Source organism: Macrotis lagotis, chromosome 8, assembly GCF_037893015.1.
Source record: "Macrotis lagotis isolate mMagLag1 chromosome 8, bilby.v1.9.chrom.fasta, whole genome shotgun sequence".
NCBI lineage: Eukaryota > Metazoa > Chordata > Mammalia > Peramelemorphia > Peramelidae > Macrotis > Macrotis lagotis.
In genome coordinates, this window is record NC_133665.1 from 171,935,270 (window position 1) to 171,957,835 (window position 22,566).

Here is a 22,566-nt window from a genome sequence, read left to right on the forward strand (position 1 = left end):
ACGCAGAAGTAACACAGCGTCATTGTCAACAATTAAGGAAATGAACATGACATTTAAATTGCAGATTCCTATGGCGATGGAAGCACAATATTATTACTGAATTTTTCCAGTGCAGTGGCTCTCTCTCTCTCTCTCCACGCCTCTGGCAGGAATAATGGATAGGGTGGATGCAATAATATGCTCTTGATTTCCTCTGAGGAGTCGGAGTTCATTGGAGACTTTTGAGTAACTGAGATTTTTCTCATTTCACAGTGGGGAAACTGAGGCAGGACAAGGTTAAAAGCCTTTCCCAAGATCACTCAGCCAGGAGGCAGAAGATCCAGGATACAGACATAATTCTTTAGACTCCCTGGTTGAAGTACACACACACTATTCATCAGTTTAAAATAATACAAATATTCATAATATTACTGAAATAATCAAATAGCTGATCAATGTATTATCTCATCAATTTGCGTACAGTTTACAAAATGCTCCCAAATCCATGGTCTCATTTGTTCCTCATGATAATGTTGGGTCAGCAAATAGTTCAGAATCCTGTAGGTGCATAATAAATGTTTGATGACTATTCCCATTTAATAGATGGAGAGATTGAAGCTCAGAAGGCTTGAATTTTTCCTCTGGGACTTTGTTTGGGCAACTGGACAAGGTGGAACCAGAGTTCTTTCTCCTGAAGTAGGCTAGCTCCCTAAGCTGTGGTCCTCATGTCTAGAATTGCCATCTTGTTTGACTTTTCATTGGATTTCAAAGAATCACAAGATTTTTGAGCTGAAGCTGAACGCCTCTTAAGGAAGCAGCTGTCAAAGCTGGGAAGTTTTTCTGCCATCAAGTCCAAATCTCCCTTTTCTGCAGTGTTCACTCACTACTAAGTTCTCTGTGGGCTCTCTCATTGGCATTAGCTAGAAATCATGTAGATGCAATTATTTGAAAATTGAAGAAACTGAGGCAGGTAGTGTATAAGTGATTTGCCAGAGCCATACAGCTAGTTAAGTGTCTGAGGCAGGAATTAACTTCATGTCTTACTGAAGATAGATTATCTATGGAAATAACTATGCCAAAGTATTTATAAAGGCCAGAGGCCAGTCCCAAAAGCAGTTCCAATATAAGTTGGCAATAATGATGATGATGATAAGGGGGAGGGAAACTGATAGCTAGCATTAATACAACAGTCTAAGGTTTTCAAAGAACTTAGTAGATTCTCTTCTATAATAATAATAATAATGATAATAATAAAAGAATTTTCATTTGCAAAATTAAATCCTCAAAACAATCCTGAGATGTAGGTGTGATTATTACCTCCATTTTATAGATGACAGAACTGAGGCAGACAAAAGTTAAATGATTTGCCAAAGGTCATACAACTAGTAAGTATCTGAGGTGAGATTCCAATCCAGGTCTTCCTCTCTCCAGATTTATAACTCTATTTACATATATTAGGCAACCTGAAGACCCACTTTTAAAACAGTCTGTCTCTCTCTGTCAAAAACACATGCATTAACAAGATGAAAATGTGTCTTCTTTGTAGCTTTTAAGATTCTGCTGTTTTATTTAATTGAATTTTCATTTGCATAATTGATCTTCAGAACCATCCTGAGATAGAGATGTGATTATTACGTCCATTTTACAGATGACTGACCTGAGGCAGACAGAAGTTGAATGATTTGCCAAGGGTCATGCAGTTAGGAAGTCTCTGAGGTGAGATTCAAACTCAAGTCTTCCTCTCTTCAGATTTATCATTCTATACACATATATAGGAAGCTTGAAGACTATCTTTTAAAACAGTGTCTATGTTTCTATCTCTCTGTCTCTGTCAAAAGCATAGACTTACAAGATGAAAACTTGTCTTCTTTGTAGCTTTCAAGATTCTGCTGTAATAATAAATATAGTAACAAAGGAAGGGGCATTTGGCAGATCAAATGAGAACTTTCCTCCAAGATGAACCCATAATGAATGCTTTTGAAGTCTTTTATGTATTAAGTTAATAAAAAATAAAATAAAATATAAATAAGCCACAAAGCTTCACCTTCCTGGATAAGAGCTAGAAAATGCCTCTATTGGCATTTCTGACCCATCTGAAATCAGGAAACAGTGGAAATCCCCCCAGTGAGTCCTTTTCTCTATGATTTTCTAGATCAAAGAATTCAGATAAGCATCTGGGCTTTCTGGATCCTTAAGTGAATGAAGCCAATTAGCAGTGATGGGATTGTTACATATTTATAGAACTCCTCAGAAAGGTTACATGCAATTGAGAGTTGGAAATCGGAATTTTAAAAGGGAAAAACCATGTCTTACATACTGATCTGAAAACCATTAGGCCACAGTTGAGATAAGTTGCAATATTTTTCCTCCTTAAAGGAAAGGTTTTATAATGACTGATTCTTAAGTCATCCTTTTCAGATTTCAATTCGGATTTCATTGATTTGTCCATAGGCATTGACATGGCAAGAAGGAAGAAAATAAGCACCTACTATGAACCAGACTGTATGTTAAGCAATTTCCACACATGTGAGCCTCACAGCATTCCTAAGAAATAGATGCTATTATTTAACAACTGAAGAAACTGAAGCAGGTGGAATATAAGTGATTTGCCCAGAGTCATACAGCTAGTCAAGTGTCTGAGGCAGGATTTAACTTTCATGTCTTACTGAAGCCATATCAAACATTCTATCTCTTGTGCCACCCCACCATCATTATTTCCATTTTAGAGATGTGGAGTGTGAAGCTGAGAAAGTTATTTGCTCAGGATCATATAGCCAGTAAATGACTGAGGCTGGCTTTAAACTCGGTCTTCCTAACCTCAGATCCAATCCTCTATTTGTTGCATCATTTAGCCAAGGTTTTCTCAAAGGAGTTCCTTAAAAGAGCTCTGGAATTTTCATGAGATCCCAGAGTTGAGATGAACATGAGCTCCCAGAGATGAGTGGCTGATGATGACTGTCCTGACATCTGAGTCAAAATGGTAAACATTATCAGAAAACCTTGTCCTGGTTGCATACTGGTGCTTCATTAGAATGGTGCCTTCCATGTCCTTGGCAAGATTTTCCTTGAAAGGTTGCATCACTTAGATATCAGTCTACAGAGAGAGTGATCTGGGTAGAGAGCCACTGCCTCCTCCATTCTCATCCTACAATATATGAAGGCCATGGAGCATTTCTAGTCCAAATGCATGGAAAGTTATTTGGGCCTATCAGTAATGCCATGCCAAAAATCCACGCAGACAATAGTGGTGGGGGTGGTGATGGGGGGCAGAGGGAGTTGAGGTGGTCATGAAAGGTTCCCACAAATTGCTCCTATCACTTGGCTATGGGTTTCCACCAATGCTGCAACTTGTGCAATGCTTGGGCAGTGTTAACAGACCAAAAGTTATAAAGATACAAAGAAAGAGTATCTGGGTAACTGTGCCTGGGGAAGGAGCTAACATTTAAATTATGGAAAATTTCACGTCTTATAGAGACATCTACAGAAGAACAATTCTCTGTTGGTGTATTTCTGAAATTTTTCTAAAGTAAATAAAATTTCTAAAGACGTATTTCATTTAAAAGTTAATGAAGAGGCAGCTAGACTCAGTGGATAGAGCACTAACCCTGGAGTTAGAAAAACCTGAATTTAAATCTGGCCCCAGATACATATTAGCTGTGTGTGACCTTGGGCAAATCACTTAACTTAGATTGCCTCCAAAAAAAGTGTTAACAAAGGAGTCACTAAAAGTTAACGCATTAAGTTTTAGTCCTAGAGTCAGGAATAGAGGCATTCAAGTCCTATCTCTGGAACATGATGGCTATATGACCATGTTAAGTCTTCAGTGCTCCAGGGAATTCCAAAGACAAATCACTGAATTGTATGATGGGAAAGAACCTATACACCAGTAATTTCCTTATACTCCTGGGATGCAAAGGACCATAGGCTTCATCTACTGTCAAAAAAACCCCCTTAAAAATAACAAAATTATTTTGCCTATATGATTTTCTATTATTTAGACTTTAAAAAATTAATTCATACTAATTTTTTTCTATTTGTCTGCATTCAAGAGGCTTTTTATTTTATAGTTCAAAATTTCTGGAAAGAGGACTTTGTGGTAACAGGGTTAATGGTTGGTTGTTTTCCTTCATTCTCAAAGAGGACCAAAATGACATCACCATATTAGGGTCAAGTGTCCAGCTGTGACTTGATCAGACCAATATATACACAGAAGGTTCTATCACTGGTTGCATATAAATAATCCACATAATGAATAATAAGGAAAAAGTATGAAAAATGGTTCATATACTAAGAAAACGAGTTGAAATTTTGTTAACAACCTTTTTTTTCTCCTTGTATTCCCAGAATCCAGCATGGCATCTTCTACAATAACAAGCACATTGTTCAAAAAAAAATATTTATTAAGGGCCCCTATATGTGAGTTCATATGTTTTTCCTCAGTTTTATTTTTCTGGTATTATATTAATTCTGGTCTCTGCTTTAACAAGTTGGTCATTTGATTACACACAGTAAGCGGCTTCAGGGAGGACTCTCACATCAGTAACATGTTCATTCCTGTCTTTTAAAATAAAATCAATTTCGTTTTTTGGTTATATTATTGGGAACTCACCACGTCTAGTGCCCGCTGACTGCCTGGAGAAGAATATTCATGTTGTATAGGGGTGAAGTTTCTGTGTAGGCCACAAGCCTTTGGACTCTCTCATTTCTTATTTCTGAACCATATTTTCTGATATGCTTTTATTTTCTGTCCGACTCTATGCTCACCTTTGTATCAAAGTCACTGAGTTTCAAAGTATAAACTGATTTGATTTTTCTGCATGGTAGACTGTAAAATTCAAAATATATAGCAAAATGTGACAATCAGCACAGCAGTGAAGGCCAGGGCCATTTTGATTTTGTCTGTGAGCTCCCAGTACCAAACCAGCCCAATATAGAAATACATAAACGACGTTGGATTAGGTGGTAGAGGGGAAAAGAAAAAACAAACACCATACAATTTCAATCCTCAGGGAGTTTATGTTCTACTCTACAGAATGTTCTACTCACATTCTGCTGTATTCCATTGTTGAACTTATTCAGCAAGTGATTATCAGACCCTACTATTAGCCTGGAACTGAAGACACAAAGCAAAAATGAAACAGTTCCTGCCTTCAGAGAGCTTATATTCTATTGGAAAAATACAACCTGGATACAGAGAAGTACATACAAATCATGCCAAAAATGATATCAAGAAGGGGAGAATGCTAATGATCAGAAGAAACCAGGAAAGGCTTCCTATAAGGAAGGTGGAGCCTGGTCTTTTTCCTCTTGTAAATTTTCCACTCTAAAACACAACTATCACAATCTGATTTCAATCCTCTGCATGGTTTTTTAACCCAGTAGTTAATGAACTTTAAAAAATTGGTGTTGGGGCAGCTAGATTGGTGCAGTGGATAGAACACCTTCCTTAGATTCAGGAGGACCTGAGTTCAAATCTGAAACACCGATATTTAATAATCACATAGTTGTGCGAGTCACTTAACCCCACTGCCTTGCAAAAACCAAAGAAAAATTTAAAAAATAACAAATGGTGTTTTATTATAATTGGTGTCATTTGTGATCCTACAAAATTAACTGCATGCATCCAAAAGCCTTATTCAGAAAGGGGGTTCCATTGGCTCCACCAATCTGCCAAAGGGATCCATGATTCACAAATATTTAAGAACCTTTACTTTGGGATAATATAACACTGTGAGAAGAAAGTCTAAAGTGATGCTGCTGTCCCACGGACTATGTCAAAGGTTGAGTGGTCCAGAGAGCTCAGATCTGGGACCACTTCCCTGTTTCTGCCCACTTGGGCCAGGCAGATTTCCCTCACAAAGTTTTTCATCACCTTTACAGCATACAGAAGAAACACTGTGGTCTGGCAAGTCAGACGGGAGTGGGCAGTGATGACACTGAAGAGCATCCCAAGGACAGAAAGACAGCGCAATAATGTCCCCAGAGCAGCCAACTATCCAATTTTTGGCATCTCAGCTGACACCCCATCTCAAGCTCTTTTCATTCCTCTTCTCATTCCAATAGAAAATTTGCCTTACAAGTCTCCTGCTAATGATGGAATCCCAAGACAGCAACTTCTCTTTCTTCAGTTCGCAATTACTCTGCACACAGAGCAAACAGCTTGTCAGGGGTAGTTATGGTAATAGTTGAAAAAAACTGTCACACTGCTAACTGTGTTTTCTTGTTGTGATGCCTGATGGCAACCAATGAATGGATCCACTGGGAAACCCAGTCAAGGATGCTTCCCTCCCTTTTTAGTGCTACTCTATTTTTAGCCATTATCACCATTACCTTTGGGCAATGACATCTTTTATAGGAATGGGTATTCATCCTAAGAAGAAATGTCTTTCCCCCTCTTTGCATGTAAAACTACTGTCTGTTTCTCATTGACAACCAAGAGATCTCCCTCAATACTTGGCTAAACAACCAATGTCAGTACTAGACTGGACTATCTCTTTTCCCTGATACATTCTCTAGGTGATCTCACCCGTTTCCATAGGATCAATCATCAACTCTATATAATATCGAACCCTAAACTCTCTCCTGAAATCTGGTCCCACATTGCCATCGGTCTACTAGACTTCTCCCCATCTAGACAGTAGATGTTTCATCAACATTTAAGACTCAATATGGCAAAAATCTGAATTTATTTCCTTCCCTCTCACTCTTAAAATTGCAAACTTTCCAAGTTTTTTTCATTTAATGGGTGCCACCCTTCTTCTAATTACCTCATTCAAAACCTTTGAGAGATTCATGTCTCTGCATTCACCTTCCTCAACTCTATCCAGTCCATTGGCAAGTCTCACCATGTCTACTACTACCACATGTCTCAACATTTCTGGGGCCACCATACCCCAGGTTAGACTCTCATTACCTCTTTTCCTGGATGGTTGTAATTTTCTCCTAATTGCTTTTAGTCTCTCTCTTGTCCAATCCATCCTGAAAAGTTTTCCTAAAAATAACTCTTTAAGGCATAATTCTGACTATGTCTCTTCTGCTCACAAGTAGCTAATTATTCCTTCATGCATCCCTGGGATACACTTCCTAATTCTTCAATTCCGTAGCCTAGGAATCTTAGCTTCATAAAAGGAGAAAGGGAAGAGAAGGGAAAAGGTTTTATTAAGTACCTACTCTGTTTCAAGCACTTTTTAAAGTATTTCACAAACATGACATCACTGGATCCTCACAACAAAACACTGTGAGGTAGGATTATTCTTATCTTACTTTATAGTTGAGGCAATGCTGGCATACAGCTGTCAGGTGACTTATCCAAGGTCATACAGCTAGGATGTGTCCAAGGTGAGATTTCAACTTATTTCTTTTCTTTTTTTATAGCAAGTTTATTTGCTAAAGGCCACAGTGCTCAAATATATTGGGAATGGAGTCCAATGTAAAATAAGAGCCATTACTCAATGGATAAAAGATCCCTTTTAGGTTGATGGAACATGGAGGTAATATTTTTGGGGGGAGGGGAAAGGAGTATTAAAAATAATAGAAAGCAGTTAAGATCAGACTGGAGCTTAAATATATATATATACATATATTTGACATATTTGATATATCTATGTATTTGACATGTATATATGTCAAGTGACATCAGTCACTCAAAGACCTTCCTGATCTCCTACTTCCCTTCCCTTCAAGAGTGCTTTATTTCATAAATACTCAAAATCTACATGTTGTATATATTTCTTATTCATCTTGTGTGTGTATATACACACACACAAGATATATATATATATATATATATATATATATATATATGTATACAGATACTGTATGTACACAAAAAGGAAGTGCCTAGAAGGCAGAGACTTCTAGTTTTGTTTTGTTTTGTTTTGTTTTTAATCCCTAAAACACAAGTATAGAAGCAGGTGAGGAATATTTCCTGAATTAGAAAGAGAATTCTTTAGTGCTCAATGAATCCAGGCAAGACAGTAGTTAAGATCTGGTCAATTTGAAATTATCCAATAAATAGCATTCATTCCTTGGAATCAGCGATTTCACTTTTAGACATATGTACCAAAAAGAATAATGACCAAAAGAAAGGGGTGTGCTCTCTTTCTCTCTCTCTTTCTTCTCCTTTCTCTCTTATATCTTAAAAGATATTTCATCTTTTCTCCCTCCCTTTCCTTATCTGTCTTACTCTCATTTTTTCTATTTTTCTCTTCTTTCCTTCTGTTACCTTTCCATTCTGTGTCCCCTTCTCCCTCTCCTCCCTTTCCTTTCTCTCACTACCTACCTACCTATACACACACACACACACACGATAGCAAAGAACTAAAATCAGAATAGATATTCATTGACTGAGGAAATGGCTAAACCAATCCATTAATAAGGATATAATGGACTATTAATATGCTGTGAGAGATGACAAATATGAGGCATTCAGGGAAGCACAGGAAGACAGGAGAAGTAATAGAGGGTGAAGAGAGCAGAGCAATGAAAACAACACATAAAAATGGAAAGAACAATCACAAAACAATTGAACTGGAATACTGAGAAATGATAGAGAATAGACTTGGTCCCAATGAAGGGCTAGAGAAGACATGCCCCCCCACCCCCAGCTCCTTAGCAGAGATTTGGTCCAGATATGTGATGTACTCCAGTAAGACTTCTTCAATCTGTTCATTGATTTTACTGAAACTTTTAGAATATTAGAGCATAGAACCTAGAGTCCAGAAGGTCTGGGTTCATATCCAGCTTCAGGCACTTCCTAGCTCCATTATGCTGGGCAATTCACTTAACCTCTTACTGCCTCAGTTTCTTCATCTGTATAACAGACATAAAAATAAAACTTATTTCCCAAGCTGCTGTGAAGTTCAAATGAGGTAACTTTTATGACATGCTCTGAAAAACTTAAAATGGGAGCTATCATTATTATTGCATTTTTTTTATAATTTCCAATTATAAGGGATGCTCTCCCAGAGGAGAAAGTAATGAGGGGAATAAAATCTATTAGAATATTTTTAATAATTAAATAAAACCTTATATTTGTGTTATACTATATACATTTTACTACAAAGTTCTTTCCTTCTCCTTACTTCATCTATGCTGGGCTACACCTCTTGGAGATAAACAGAGCTAGCTAGGATTATTAGCCCTATTTGGCAGATGAGGAAGCTGAGTCTCATTGAGGGTGAAGTGAACTATCTTCCATTCAGTTTATGAAATTGGAAGACCTGGGTTCAAATCCAAGGTTCTTTCTATTCTCCTATATCACTGTGGTTCTTTCCATTATATCTAAAAACTCTGATCTGTGGGGTTCAGAGTTATTCACTTGGAATAAATGGTGATTTGTAAGACCTTTTAGTTACCATGGAAATTGGATGGAACTAGATTTGGCTGCCAATCACCCCTCTCTTTATTCTTATGGACAATAATCTATCTCCTAAAAAGGAGCTTCTGAACTTCCCTCAGCATCACCAAGAACTGAACCTACCATGGTGGAAGTCCAGTTTATCATGTCTCCTTTCACACATTGCCAGGGTGCATCATAATTTAGAGATTTCATGGAGTTCTTCCGTTTTAAAAAACAATTAAAAAATCCCTTTAATGTACTATTTATTGCAATCAGAGGAAATCAGGCCAATACTAAAGTGCAATAGAATATGTATTGATTTTCCTGTACAAATTTTTCTATCTTCATTACCAAGCTAGGAACACTATGAAGGGCAAAACTGTTTATGTTTCATCAAATTAGCAGGTAACCTAGATTTCTTCCCAAATTCCATTGAGAACTCCTGCTGTTTCTGATGACAATATTTTGACAATATAAACATTTATTTCTTTTGAGAAGGTCAAAAATACTTTAGAAAGAGCATCCAAAATTATGAAGGGTGAAGATGCCAAATGAATGATTGGGGACCTACAATTTCTCTCCAATCTGCATATCTGATTTTTACTTCTATATTCTTCCCAGATATTTGGGAATCTATTATTTATAGATCATCCTCATAATTTTATTTTATTCTTTCTATCCTCTTTCCATTCCTCTGCCAAATATGGCTTTGCTAAAATGATCTTCTGAACCTTCTCCCTCTCCAGTTGCACTTTAGTTTTCTCATCCTGGAAAATAAGAAGGCTGGACTGGATAACTGCTGAATTGCTATCGAAGGATAAAATACTATATTGATCTGATTTAGTTCTGTTTGTGGTCAGTTAGAAGGGAAGCCCTTTGAGGGCAGAGTGTTTCATTCTCTGTAGTGGTGTACATAGCACAGTTCTATAAACAGTCCCTTCCTTCACTACTTTTCACATGTTAGACAGGAGAAAATCTCCTTAGACAGGAGAGCTGAATAGATCTAATGAGGAGAATGCTCACAAACATTGAACAATCAACATCCTGGGAAAAAAATAAAAGAAAACAAAAGTAACTTTACACACAACTGATTTATTATATCTTCTGATTTCTGAGGTATAAATGCTATCACTTAAAATTTGACAATGGAACCTGTGTGAGTTGTCTCTAGTATACCACTGGGAGCATTACAAATTTATGGTATGTAATCTCAGCTGAGCCCTCACTGTTGGGTGCTGATCATGGAAAGGCAAAGACCAAAGTCACAGAAGAACAGAGTTAGAGTTAGCAGAGACCAGAGAGATGTTTTTGATCAACCTCCTCAATTTTACTCACAGCTGCGAAAGTTCCTTTTCTAAAGTACAGACGTGACTCTGTTACTCCCCTGTCTAAGAAGCTTTTGTTGCCTAAAATATATAATACAAACTCCTTTGTTGGGTATTTAAAACCCTTTATAACTTATCTTCGACCCATCTCTCTAGCTTTATTAGATATTTCGACCCACCTTTCTAGCTTTATTAGATATTTCTTTATGTGTTTTTCCATACACACTTTGGTCCAACCAAACTGAGCTTTGTGTCCTTCACATAACACTAAATGTCTTACTTCTGTGTCCCCAGTGCTCCTAATAAATATCTACTGTTTGTTGATTGAGTGATGGTAGATAAGAAAATTGAGACCCAGGGAAAAGAAGTCACTTTTCAAGGACATGAAGGTAGTTAATGGAAGAATTGAGCTTTGAATTCAGGTCTTCTGAGGCCCAGATGTGATATTACTTGTGCTGCATCATACTGATTCTCCTATTCCTTTCCCCCATCCCCAAGGAGTCTAGTTAAAGAACTAATTGTATTTTGAAGGAGAATCTAAGCCTCTTAAGAGCATTTACTAAGGACTGACTATGCACCAGATACCATGCCTAATATAAGAGTAGGTACTTGGGGCAACTAGGTGGCACAGTGGATAGAGCACCAGCCCTGGAATCAGGAGGACCTGAGTTCAAATCTGGCCTCACACACTTAATTACCTAGCTGTGTGGCCTTGGGCAAGCCACTTAACCCCACTTGCCTTGCAAAAACCTAAAAAAAAAAAAACCAGAGTAGGTACTTAATAAATTTTGCTGATGACTTATTCTGTAAATATACAATACACACTCATATTGAATATGGGTTAGTAGAGAGATAATCAGAATTTTCCAGGTTGCTGAGGATCAGATCTCTTCCCTGAAGAATTCAGAACAGCTTTTTAAAACCAAAAAAGATGACAAGATAATGAGGCACCAAAAAACTCGAAAAAATTCCTTTATTGTCAGAATTCAACATGGAAAAAGATGGAAATCCAATATGGTGGCCAATGCATCAATATAGATGTCATGAGTGTCTTAGGGAATGGGGGGGGGGGGGGACTCCAAATTTAAAAGACAAAAAGACTTCAGATTCCAGCAAAGAAACCCTAATGGTCAGGGTAGTCCAAGGAAAGTTTTGCACGTCTGTTGAGTTCTCTAGTGAAACTTATATAGTGATTCCATTGGGGTAGAAACCAACCTACCTTCTGGTTCAGAATATAGGCTTTGCTGTCCAGGTAAATTCTGTATTTTACAGAATCAAGGAGAACTTAGAATGATTTCTTCAAATGCAGGGTTTCTGAGTTTGTTTTCATTGAACCCCAATTTTTCTCTGCCATTAAATGACTCTGAAAACAGGGCAATTAATTCCTAATGCTATTTGTTTCCATTTAACACTGTCTACTGGTTTTAGACTACCAGTCAGAAAAAGGAAGGAAAAAAATGTTGGTTAAGCTCGAAGGCGTTAGCTAATGTCTAAAGACAATCTTCTGAAAAGGTGTGATGTTTTATCACAGCAGTATAGATGGAAAGAGAGATTTATTGTGGTACCTAACTGCCATTGCTGTTGATGCCTTTGGAATTCTAATTAGATTATTAAAACTTTGCAAATCATTACATTAAGCCCAGACTCCCACTGCTGGCTGCCACAAGGGTACTTTTGAAATTAGAGGATCTTGGTGTCATCGCTAATGATGCATTACTGATAATAAAGTTGCAAGAAAATTCCTCCAATAAAATTCAACCCTAAGAGAGAAGATAAATTCATCTTTCCTTCTCTACCTGTAATGAGCCTGGGGATAAGAAGTTGGATGGAGGAAAACCAGCCAGCGGCCCAATGTGTGTACTTGTATGTGGATATACAGCACATATGGCTTTGTACCAATCTGACAGAATTACATGGCATAGTGGGTAAAGAGCCAAAGAAGACATGAGAAGACATGGGGACACATCTCACTTCTGACACATATGAGCTGAATGGCCTTGGACAAATCATTTAACTTCTTGGTGTTTTGGCAACTCTTTAAAACTATAAACGTGTCAACCTATAGTGGTGAAGGAAGTTTCCATACTAGGAAGTTTCCTATACTAAGGAAATGACAAGTCCAGTCCCGAACCATCCTATCATATAGCATGAGAACTGAACTAGAACTAGCTAACATTTATATACTTATACTATATGCTAATCATATGCAAAGAACTTTACAGTTACTCATAATGTTTGATTCTCACAACAATCCTGGAAGCTAGGTGCTACTGTTATTCCCATTTTTACAGATGAGGAGATTGAGGCAAACATCAGTTAAGTGACTTGCTCAGGGTCATATAAATAGTATCTGAGGTTGGATTTGAACTCAGGTCTTTCTGACTTCAGGTCTGGCACTTCATCTACTGAGCCACCTAGATATGTAGACACCAATACCTCATATATATGAGTACCCTAATGATGCTTATCAGCTGAAAAAAGATAATTTGTGTGATCAGTTTGATGCTTCAATTTATATCAGCTCCCAAAGTATCAAAGACAAATAAAGTAACTTTCAAATGAGCCGAAACTTGAAAGGAGAGTATTTTTAGAACAAGTCTAAGACAAATATCAGGTGTGAAGTATCTGGTACTAATAGGAATGATCTATGGGCCTGGCCTATAATTGATAAGGAATACATTCCTGAGCAGTGACTAAAAAGAAACAAATGGCTTTCTGTTAGCCAGAGCCCCAGAGGAGAGTAACAAATGGATCTACTTTCTACCAATCAAATTGTGCTGCTAATGCTCTTAGACACCACGGAATGAAGAATTTGTGCTTCCACCGTGTCCTCTGAAGCATGACCCCATCCCCTCAGGCTGAGATTCCAGTCCTCCTTTTTCCAGCCAAAGGAAGTTGAAGTATCTTACTTACCATGATGGACGACACCCTTCAATCCATGGATAATAGGATCCAGTGCTGGATTGTCCCTCTGACTGACCTACATGGAAAGGAAACATGATTGGTGAAATCTCTTCTGGCATCAGACTCAACAATCTCCATTTAATCTTCTAAAGACAGGGTGGGGGGAGTGGGGAGATGTTATCAACTAAGCTGCTTACTTCTTCCATATGCATATATATATATATATATATATATATATATATATATGTATGTACACATATATGATGGCTCTCACCAAATGTTTGAGATTTATGATGTAATAAAATAGAGGAAGGCAAAATTCAAAGAAAAAAGTTCTCAGAATACATTAGAACATGAGAAATTGCTGTTATTATACATACAAAAAAGAGCAAAAAAGCGTTTCCTTGCCCTCAAGGAAACAAAAATAATAATAACAAATAACAATAACATGAGAAATATCCCAGTCTAAACAAAGCCCCTGGGATTTTTCTTCAGCTTTGTATGTTTTTATAGTTAAAGCCTTGTCAGATAAAAGTCATTGAAAAGGCATCAGAATAATCCATTATTTGCTGAATATTTTATTAGCTCCTCAATCTTTTTACTTCATCCCTTTTATGCCCACCAACTGCACATGTCCCCCAAGGCTCTGTCCTGAGCCTTCTCTTTTCTTTCTATGGCCCATCACTTAAGGACATCATCAATTCCCTTGGGTACAATTATTACCTCTATTCAAATGAATCCCAGTTCTCTATTTCCAGTCTTAGTCTCTTCCCCAGACTCCAGTTCTCTACCATCAACTGCCAATTCAACAGTTTAAACTGGATCTTTTGTAATCACCTTCAGTCATACTCCAATCAGAACTCATTAATTATCTTGCTGCCCCTCTTTTAAACTTCTGCTTCATTCTTGAGGGAACCACCAACCTTTCAGTCAACCAAGTTCACAACCTTGACTTTTTGACTCCCATTCCCCTCATATGTCTTATGTTTGAAAATTTGTTGCTTGTATTTCCACAAGAGTTGTAAATGTCCACTTCTGGTTATTCACAGAGCAATCACCTTAATTCAGGTCCTTGCCACCCTCTGCCTGGGCTACTACAAAAGTCTTCTGTTTCAAGTCCCTTCCACTCCAATCTAATCCCACTACAGAAACCAAAGTGATCTTCAGTGGCTCCCTATTATTTCTAGGATTGAAGAAAAGATATTTTCTTCTAAAATAGTTGCTTCTCAGTCATCTTACACATTACTTCCCTCCATGTACTGTAAGGTCTAGTCACATTGGTTTACTTGCTAAAAATCTCCCACACCGACAGCAACAGTTTTCATTTCTTCATCTTTGCTATAGCTGACCCCCACGCCTGGAATTCCCTCACCCTTTCATTCTGTCTCTTCAAATTCTTGGCTTTCCTTTAGACTCAATTTAAGTGTTATCTTCTTCAGAAGATCTTTTCCATTTTGCCCACAAGTTAATACCTTCCTATGTGAAATTACCTGGTTGGCACTTTGTATGTATCCTACACACACACACACATAAACACACATTTCCCCCATGAGAATCTAAGCTCCTTGAGGGTAATACTATTTCACTCAAATTTTTTTCCCCGAACACCTTGCACATTTTCTTGAACAAAGTAGTTGTTTACAAAATATGATTGACTGATAGCTCCATGAGGTTTCATCTCCCCACTTTCCAGAAAATAGATTTTGATGCTTTCTAGCTTCTTCTTGAGAAACTCACTCCCCAGCTCATTTAATAGATCTTTCCTTTCCTGTGCCTTTAATGACCTGCCCCCACAACTGGGTCAGATAAACATATCCAATCCTCAAGTCACATCTTAGATGCATGTTTTCTACCTCACTCTTCCCTGACTGTCCTTCTCCAGATGGGTTCTACCAGGCACACCATATCCTTTCACACAATGCACCAAATTTCATTTCGTATCTATTTTATCTGCCTCCACAAAACTCTAAGCTTCATGAGGGCAGGGATTCTGATTCTTCATTTATGGCTGGATCTCAATGCCTAGGTACACAGAGGGTGCTTAATAAGTAACTGTTTGAATTGTTAAAAGCATGGGACTTCACAAATTCATAGATCTGAGCTTTGGATAGAACCTTTGAAGGCATTTCTAGGTTAATCTGTACATGACTAAGAATTCCTCAATAACAAAATCTTCTGCCAATCATTGGTCATTTAGTTATATTTTAACCTATATGAGTTTAAAATACATTTCACAGTGAGTGCTTCTGATCTACCCCTTTTAGCTGGAATAGCAAGCCATCCTAGAATATTGAGGAGATGATTGGATGATTGATGATGATGATGATGATGATGATGATGATGATGATAACCAAGAGAAAATTCAGAGTCTGGACTGATGAGGCAAGGAAATGGTAGACATTTGAGACAACTGCAGGTTATGAAAATGTTTCACCTAAAGAATACTTTGAAAGACACAATCAAGTTGCAAAATCACAGAAAGGAAGCCAGCAGACAACAAATTCCCATACAACATACACAAACTCCATACTATCCTTGAGAATTTAATAAATAAACTGTCCTAGAACGTAAGTATCATCTCAAATTAAACTATTGTCCACAATCTCCTGGACAAAACACTACTCCACTAAAATGGAAGAACTGTTTGTTTGTCTTTTCAAAATTTTTTTTATTTATTTAAGGCAATGGGAATAAGTGAGTTGCTCAAGGTCACACAGCTAGGCAATTATTAAGTATCTGAGGCCGGATTCGAACTCAATTCCCCCTGACTCCAAGGCCGGTGCTCTATCCACTGCACCATCTAGCTGTTTGTTAGAACATGAATCAACAAACAATAGATGGCACTTATATAGAGTCTTAGGTTCTGGGGAGGATATTATTAACCCATTTTATTGCTGAGCAGGTTTTCATGCTGAATACTCGATCTCCTAATGATCTGGAATCAAAAGGTTTTAAAGTATAGAGGCTTAGTATAAAAAAACCCAACCCATGGGGGAAACAGGACGGGGCAGATGTCATCTGTCATCTTCTCTGCTACTGGAGTCATACTAAGGATGATTTGAGGAATCTAAAGAATATGAGTTTACATCACCAATACTTTTATGCAGTTACAAAAAGCAATTATTTAATTTAAATAAAGATAGACATGCATTTAGTGTTTACGTTTGTTGCTCATAATACGAAAACAAAAATGCAGCAGGCCTGCTCAAAGGGGATGAAGATACCACAGAGTAAACATAAAACAAGCCTAATAAGACAATGACTTCTCATTTCTAACTGAACTGCATCAAATTTAAGATTAGAACATGAATCACAACAAACAATAGCTGGCACTTATATAGAGTCTTAAGATTTGGGGAGGATATTATTAGCCCATTTTGTTGTTGAGCAGGTTAAATGACTTGCCCAGGATCACACATAGCTAGCCAGCATCTGAGGATTTGAGCTCAAGTCTTTTTGACTTCAAGTCAAAGACTTATTCCACATGCCTAATAGCAATTATTAGAGTTCATCAGGCAGTAGCTGTTCTTTGTATTCTAAGGGGAACATGTTGTCATACACATGATGATTTGACATGCATGTTATCCTTATTACAATGATGGGAGTGAGGTACAAAGACATACTTCTCAAGAGTTTGTTCTTTACATGCATTTTCTCATTTAATTCTTGCAGCATTCCTACATGAAGGATGCTCCAATTTTTTATTTCTTATCTTTATTTCACAAATGAGGAAACTGAGGTTCAGGAAGGGAAATGAATGTGCCCAGGAATCACATAGCTAGAAAGGGATTTGAATTCAGTCTCCTTGATGGCAAGTATAGCCCTCTGTCATCTATGCCAGGAAAGAGAAAAGTAAGTCTACTCTATCCCTGGCTACTTTTATTCTTCAGTCTGAGATAAGCTCAGACCATGACTCTTTCTAAAGAAAGTTCCTTTGGAAGAGTTGGATCATCAATTGGACACATTGACTTTGACTGAAAACAAAAAGGGCACATTTTTATTTGGTACAATAGAGAGACAAACATTCTCATGCATTCTAATCTAGGTTCCATTTTGGACAGCAGCAGGCATGAGGAGCTTCGTGCTTGATTATTCCGACTCAGCCGCCTCCAAGTACAGCTGCCTGGACCCCAATTCTGAACAGGTGTTGAAAATTACTTCCCCTTCCCCCAACCTTCCCAATTTGCCCCATCTGCTGAGTTGGACCGGGCCCTATTTGCCATTTCACTCCACTGAGTGGGGTTCAAAATAGGTAAGCAGAAGAAGAAGAGAGGAGTACCAAAAAGTTGAGGCCTGTTTTCATGTATGAGATGAACTTTCCTTACTTTTACCCCATTGTCATTCCTGAGTCCTATGACACTAAGACATTGCAGTAGGGGCCATGTTAAGGGTAGGCTAGTCAGTGATTTACTAGTCCTGCACATGGGAGGACAGGGATTCTATCCTTCATTCACTGCTTTAATCAAGCATTCATTGGCCACTTGAAATGAAGAACTCTGACTCATATATATGGGGAGGATGATTTGGATGGCTTTCAGCATCCGGAGAGAGAGGAAAAGGCTGTTATGGAAATCTATGTCCTCTGTGTGGGCATGATCTGATTCAATGAATTGGGCCAAATCCCCTTCCCTGGTCATTCTGGCTTTAAAGGAATCAGGAGACAGAATACCAAAATGCCTTGTTTCATTTTTCTTCGAAAAAAATATTTTTCCTGGGTATTTAACCTTGAACTAAGATATAAATATATTTCAGGGAAGTATAATAATGTGAATTAGCTACAGCTTTTAAAAAGAGAAATATTTATTAATGTTAACAAAAAAGAAAGATATTAATTCTAACAAAACTGTTCTTTCTCTCTCATCTGGTTCTTCCCTCCTCCCTTCTGTGCATTTAAAAAATGACTTCTGATGCTCTTTAAATATTCCTCATTGTTTTCAGTCAAGGAAGAACCACTTGCCCACTTGGTGTTCTGCTTCTTCACTTGGAACACTCATTTGAAGAAGAAATACACCAATTTAAGTTTGGATCAAGGAATGGAGGGTCTAGGACAGAGAATGTCCTTCTCATAGTGGGGTAAAGGCTTTGGTCTCTAAACTGCTTAATATACTTTAAAATGGTGGGAGTTAAGTATGAGTCTGATTTCCTAGGACTTGAGTTCTTGTTCTCTTTTCTGGAAACAGAAGTCCTACACACATCTGCCCATTTCTCTTCCCACCTCACCTCACCAGCCACACAAAATTTTTTGAGCTGTTGAATGATGATTCATTGACTCTGAGAACCAAGTAGTGAGAGAATGAGAAGGAGGAGCTGTCCTAATGAGTGGATGGAAGAATAAAGGTCCTTCATCAATCCATCTGCTCTTTTCTTTGCAAAACTTACATCTTAGCCCTTTGATTATTCTGCAAAGTGAAAATTGCAGATTTTCTTCTCTCCTCTCTCCTTTGTCTCCCTAACTCCTTTTCTTTGTTCTCTTCTTCCTTCCTTCCTTTTCTTCCTTTCTTCCTTTTCTTCCTTTCTTCCTTTTCTTCTTCCTTCCTTTTCTTTTTTCCTTCCTTTCTCAAACATTTATTTCCAAACATATTGAAAGATACTAGGGATATAATGACAAAACCAAAACAATTCCTTTGTCTCAGAAAACATTCCGTTATTCATGACAGTTCAGACAGATGGGAAAGTAAACTTTGGGGGAAAAAAACACAAGGGAAATCTAAATTAAAACTATCCTATATTTTCTCTAATAGAAAAAATGATAATTATGGACAATATCCAGAATGAATAAATGAATGCAAAGTATTTAATAAGCATTTATGTGAGATATATTATAAAATACACACCATATTTAGAGAGAGAAACCTGGGGTTCAAGACCCACCTGAGGTGAGTCATTTCTTCATTTCTCTAAAATCCATTTTCTTTATTTTTTTTTAGGTTTTCTTTTAGGGTTTTGCAAGGCAAATGGGGTTAAGTGGCTTGCCCAAGGCCACACAGCTAAGTAATTATTAAGTGTCTGAAACCATATTTGAACCCAGGTACTCCTGACTCCAGGGCTGGTGCTTTATTCATTGAGCCACCTAGCTGCCCCAAATTCATTTTCTTTAGTAGTAAGATAGAAGGTTAATATATTTAGGGAGGATTATGAAGACTAAATGAGGTAGCATATAGAAAGTGTTTAAATATATATTATACACACACACACACACACATATATATATATATATATATATATATATATATATATATATTTTGGAGATGGGGTTGTCCTATGATTTCATTTGTTTAGGGAATTACCAATGTGTAATCTTTCTCTACAATAGAAGATCAAGACATTGGGAGATCGGGTGATTTGCCAAAACCTATACAGTTTGCATCCACTGGTCTCAGAATCTGAACTTGGGTCTTTCTTGACTCTGAAAGCCTGATAGTCTATCAACTAATCCACATTGCTGTTCTGTTTTTTCATTGGTTAAATGAAAACTCTGATACCTCAAGTCATAATGAGGAGTGAATGAGATAATTAATGTAAAGCAGATTAAAAGTTACTCATGAGATGTCAATCTCCTTAGGTGGAAGGAGTTTACACACTTGGGAGTTCACCATGAAAACAAAATTCCTGATGTGAAAAGCCCAAATGCCAAATGAAATTGTTATTGTTTTTGATGTTATCTTTATTCTAAGAGAGGAAAAAATCATCAATGATACCTTGCAAAATGAGATGGAATCATAAATTCTTGCAGATATTTTTCTTCAAAACATGCCTTGATTCTGGGCACTGCCCTCATTTCACCTTGGCAGCCTCTTTCCTCCAAGCTCATAATGAGCCTCAAGTGTCCACACATAAAGAAGCCTGCACAGCAATGGCAGAGCCAAAGAGCTGGGAACAGTTGAGTGGTGGCAGAGGCGCCATCCTTGTACTGCATGGGCCTTCACTCAGGGCCATGTTCTAATTTACTTCTCTTGTCCACTGTCCCATTTGGCCCTTGTCTTGGATTCTAATACTCTTCAATCTATCAAGTCCTGGCCATCTGCTAAGTAGAAAGGCCAAGACAACCTGCATGCCTTGAATCTGTTATCACCAGCTGCTCCCTGAGAATGCTCTACATCACAACCAGCCAATGTCCTCTCATGACGAACGAAGGGGATTTATGTTTGTTGAGGAGGGGAATAACTGTACTCTTAAGTGAAGCAGGGGAGGAAAGAGACAAACAGTGGGACCCGAGGGAATCCTGAGCTGGGACTTGAAAGAAACTTGGGATTCCTGTAGATGGTAGAGAGAAAAGAGAGAACCTCAGGCTACAACTCTTCCATTGTTTATATGGGGCATGGTCTGTGCAAAGGTCTTAAGACAAGAGATCTAGTACTCTATATGGGAAACAACATGCTGGTCAGTTTGGCAGAAGGCATGACAGGAGATACGACATGTGTACAGATGAAAGGGGGATGACATTTTGAAGATGCCCCCAAAATTCCTTCCTTTTGACTCACCACAAGCCAGATTTTTGCCAAGAAATCAAATCATATCCCAAGAATAAAGACTTTCTTCCTTTGGGTGTATTTTCAGATTGCACTTCAGCTCTTGAGCAGTGTGGTAGTGAAAGTTTAACAAATGACCCTCTATGGGGGAAAAAGTATACCCTGCACACTTTTAAGGGTATTAAACACTATTAATCTTTTCTCCATTACTTTCTCAAGTTTAGATAATCAACAAAACTATAACTCAAGCTCTAATCTGTAGGGTTAACCAACTGTTGAATTATAAATGCAGACTCTGAAAATTTAACAACTGGCTCTCACTGCTATTAGTTGGCTCCAGCATAGATAGTTCTGGCTTAAACAGAAATATGGTGCCCACCATCCATACTCATTAAAATTAATCTTTTTTGTAGAGTCAATTCAATTTGAATGTCTAAGCTATAGAACACAGTTCAGGTGCTAAATGAATGGATTCAATCTTCAAGACAGATAACAGATGCAGAACTAAAGTTGGCAGGTAGATGGTGCAATGGAAGGCATGAATCTCTAAGCTTCCTAGTAGCATGACCCTGGGTAAGGCACAAACTCCTTATTTCTAAAACAGGGATAATAAAAGCCCTGTTGTTATGAGGATCAAATGAGGTATCACAAATACAGTGCTTTGAAAATCTTAAATCCCCACGTACATCAAAGCTATTGTTATTAGATTGTAAACTCCTTGAGGGTAAAGACTAAGATAATCCTTGTCTCTTTGTTTCCCCATAGGCTAGCACAAAACCTTGCATAGAGCAGATAATAAATATTCAATATTGAAAGATTGATTGGAATTCCTTTTTTTTTTAAATCAGGAAATGTGGTTAAGTGCCCAAGGTCACATAGCTAGATAATTAATAAGTGTCTGAGAACTTGGGTCCTCCTAACTCCAGGGCTAGCACTCTATCTGCTGAACCACCTAACTGCCTAACTGGAGTTCTTTTACTGTGACTTCCAGAAACTGAGACCTAAAACCCAAAGATTAAGTGACTTGTCCAAGGACACATGTCAAATCAAGGCGCCATGAATCCAAGCTGAGGGCTCTTTCTATTGTATGATATGACATTCTAATAGAGGTCATCTGGTCCAATTTCACTACTGGAATATCCCTAAAAATATTACATTTCTTATTACAAAGGCTTTAATGCCATTTTCTGGAGGGGAGAATTTTGATGTGCCAACAATATTTTGTCTTCTACTCTCATTGCCAATGTTTTAAGTCTGTTCCAAAACAACAACAAATAGTATCAAATGTATCGGTGCCTAGAGAAGCCATAAAATGGACAATAAATCTACTTGGGCTGAGGAAGGGCAGGGGATTCATTAAGCAGTAAAATGTAGGCATTCTAAGAGAAGGGACTCTACTCTTCATCCTTAGCCTCTCGTATACTACCTGCCAGATCTGAAGGTTAATAAATACTTGGGTGAATGAATGAATGAAGTTAGTTTAATCAAATTGGAGAAATAATCATTTTGGGAATGGGGAAGTTCGCCTACAATTTTATCACTTGCGCTC

At 37.7% G+C, this 22,566-nt stretch overlaps 1 protein-coding gene across 2 annotated transcripts in view; it reads right to left on the reverse strand.

Annotated features, from left to right (window-relative positions):
• The window catches only part of PTPRG (protein tyrosine phosphatase receptor type G), a 776,178-nt gene that overhangs the window by 179,471 nt on the left and 574,141 nt on the right, over positions 1–22,566 (reverse strand). For both annotated transcript variants that reach the window (XM_074198838.1, XM_074198837.1), the window contains exon 6: positions 13,558–13,624. In XM_074198838.1, the coding sequence (XP_074054939.1) occupies positions 13,558–13,624 (67 nt within the window). The remainder of the gene's footprint in view (positions 1–13,557; positions 13,625–22,566) is intronic.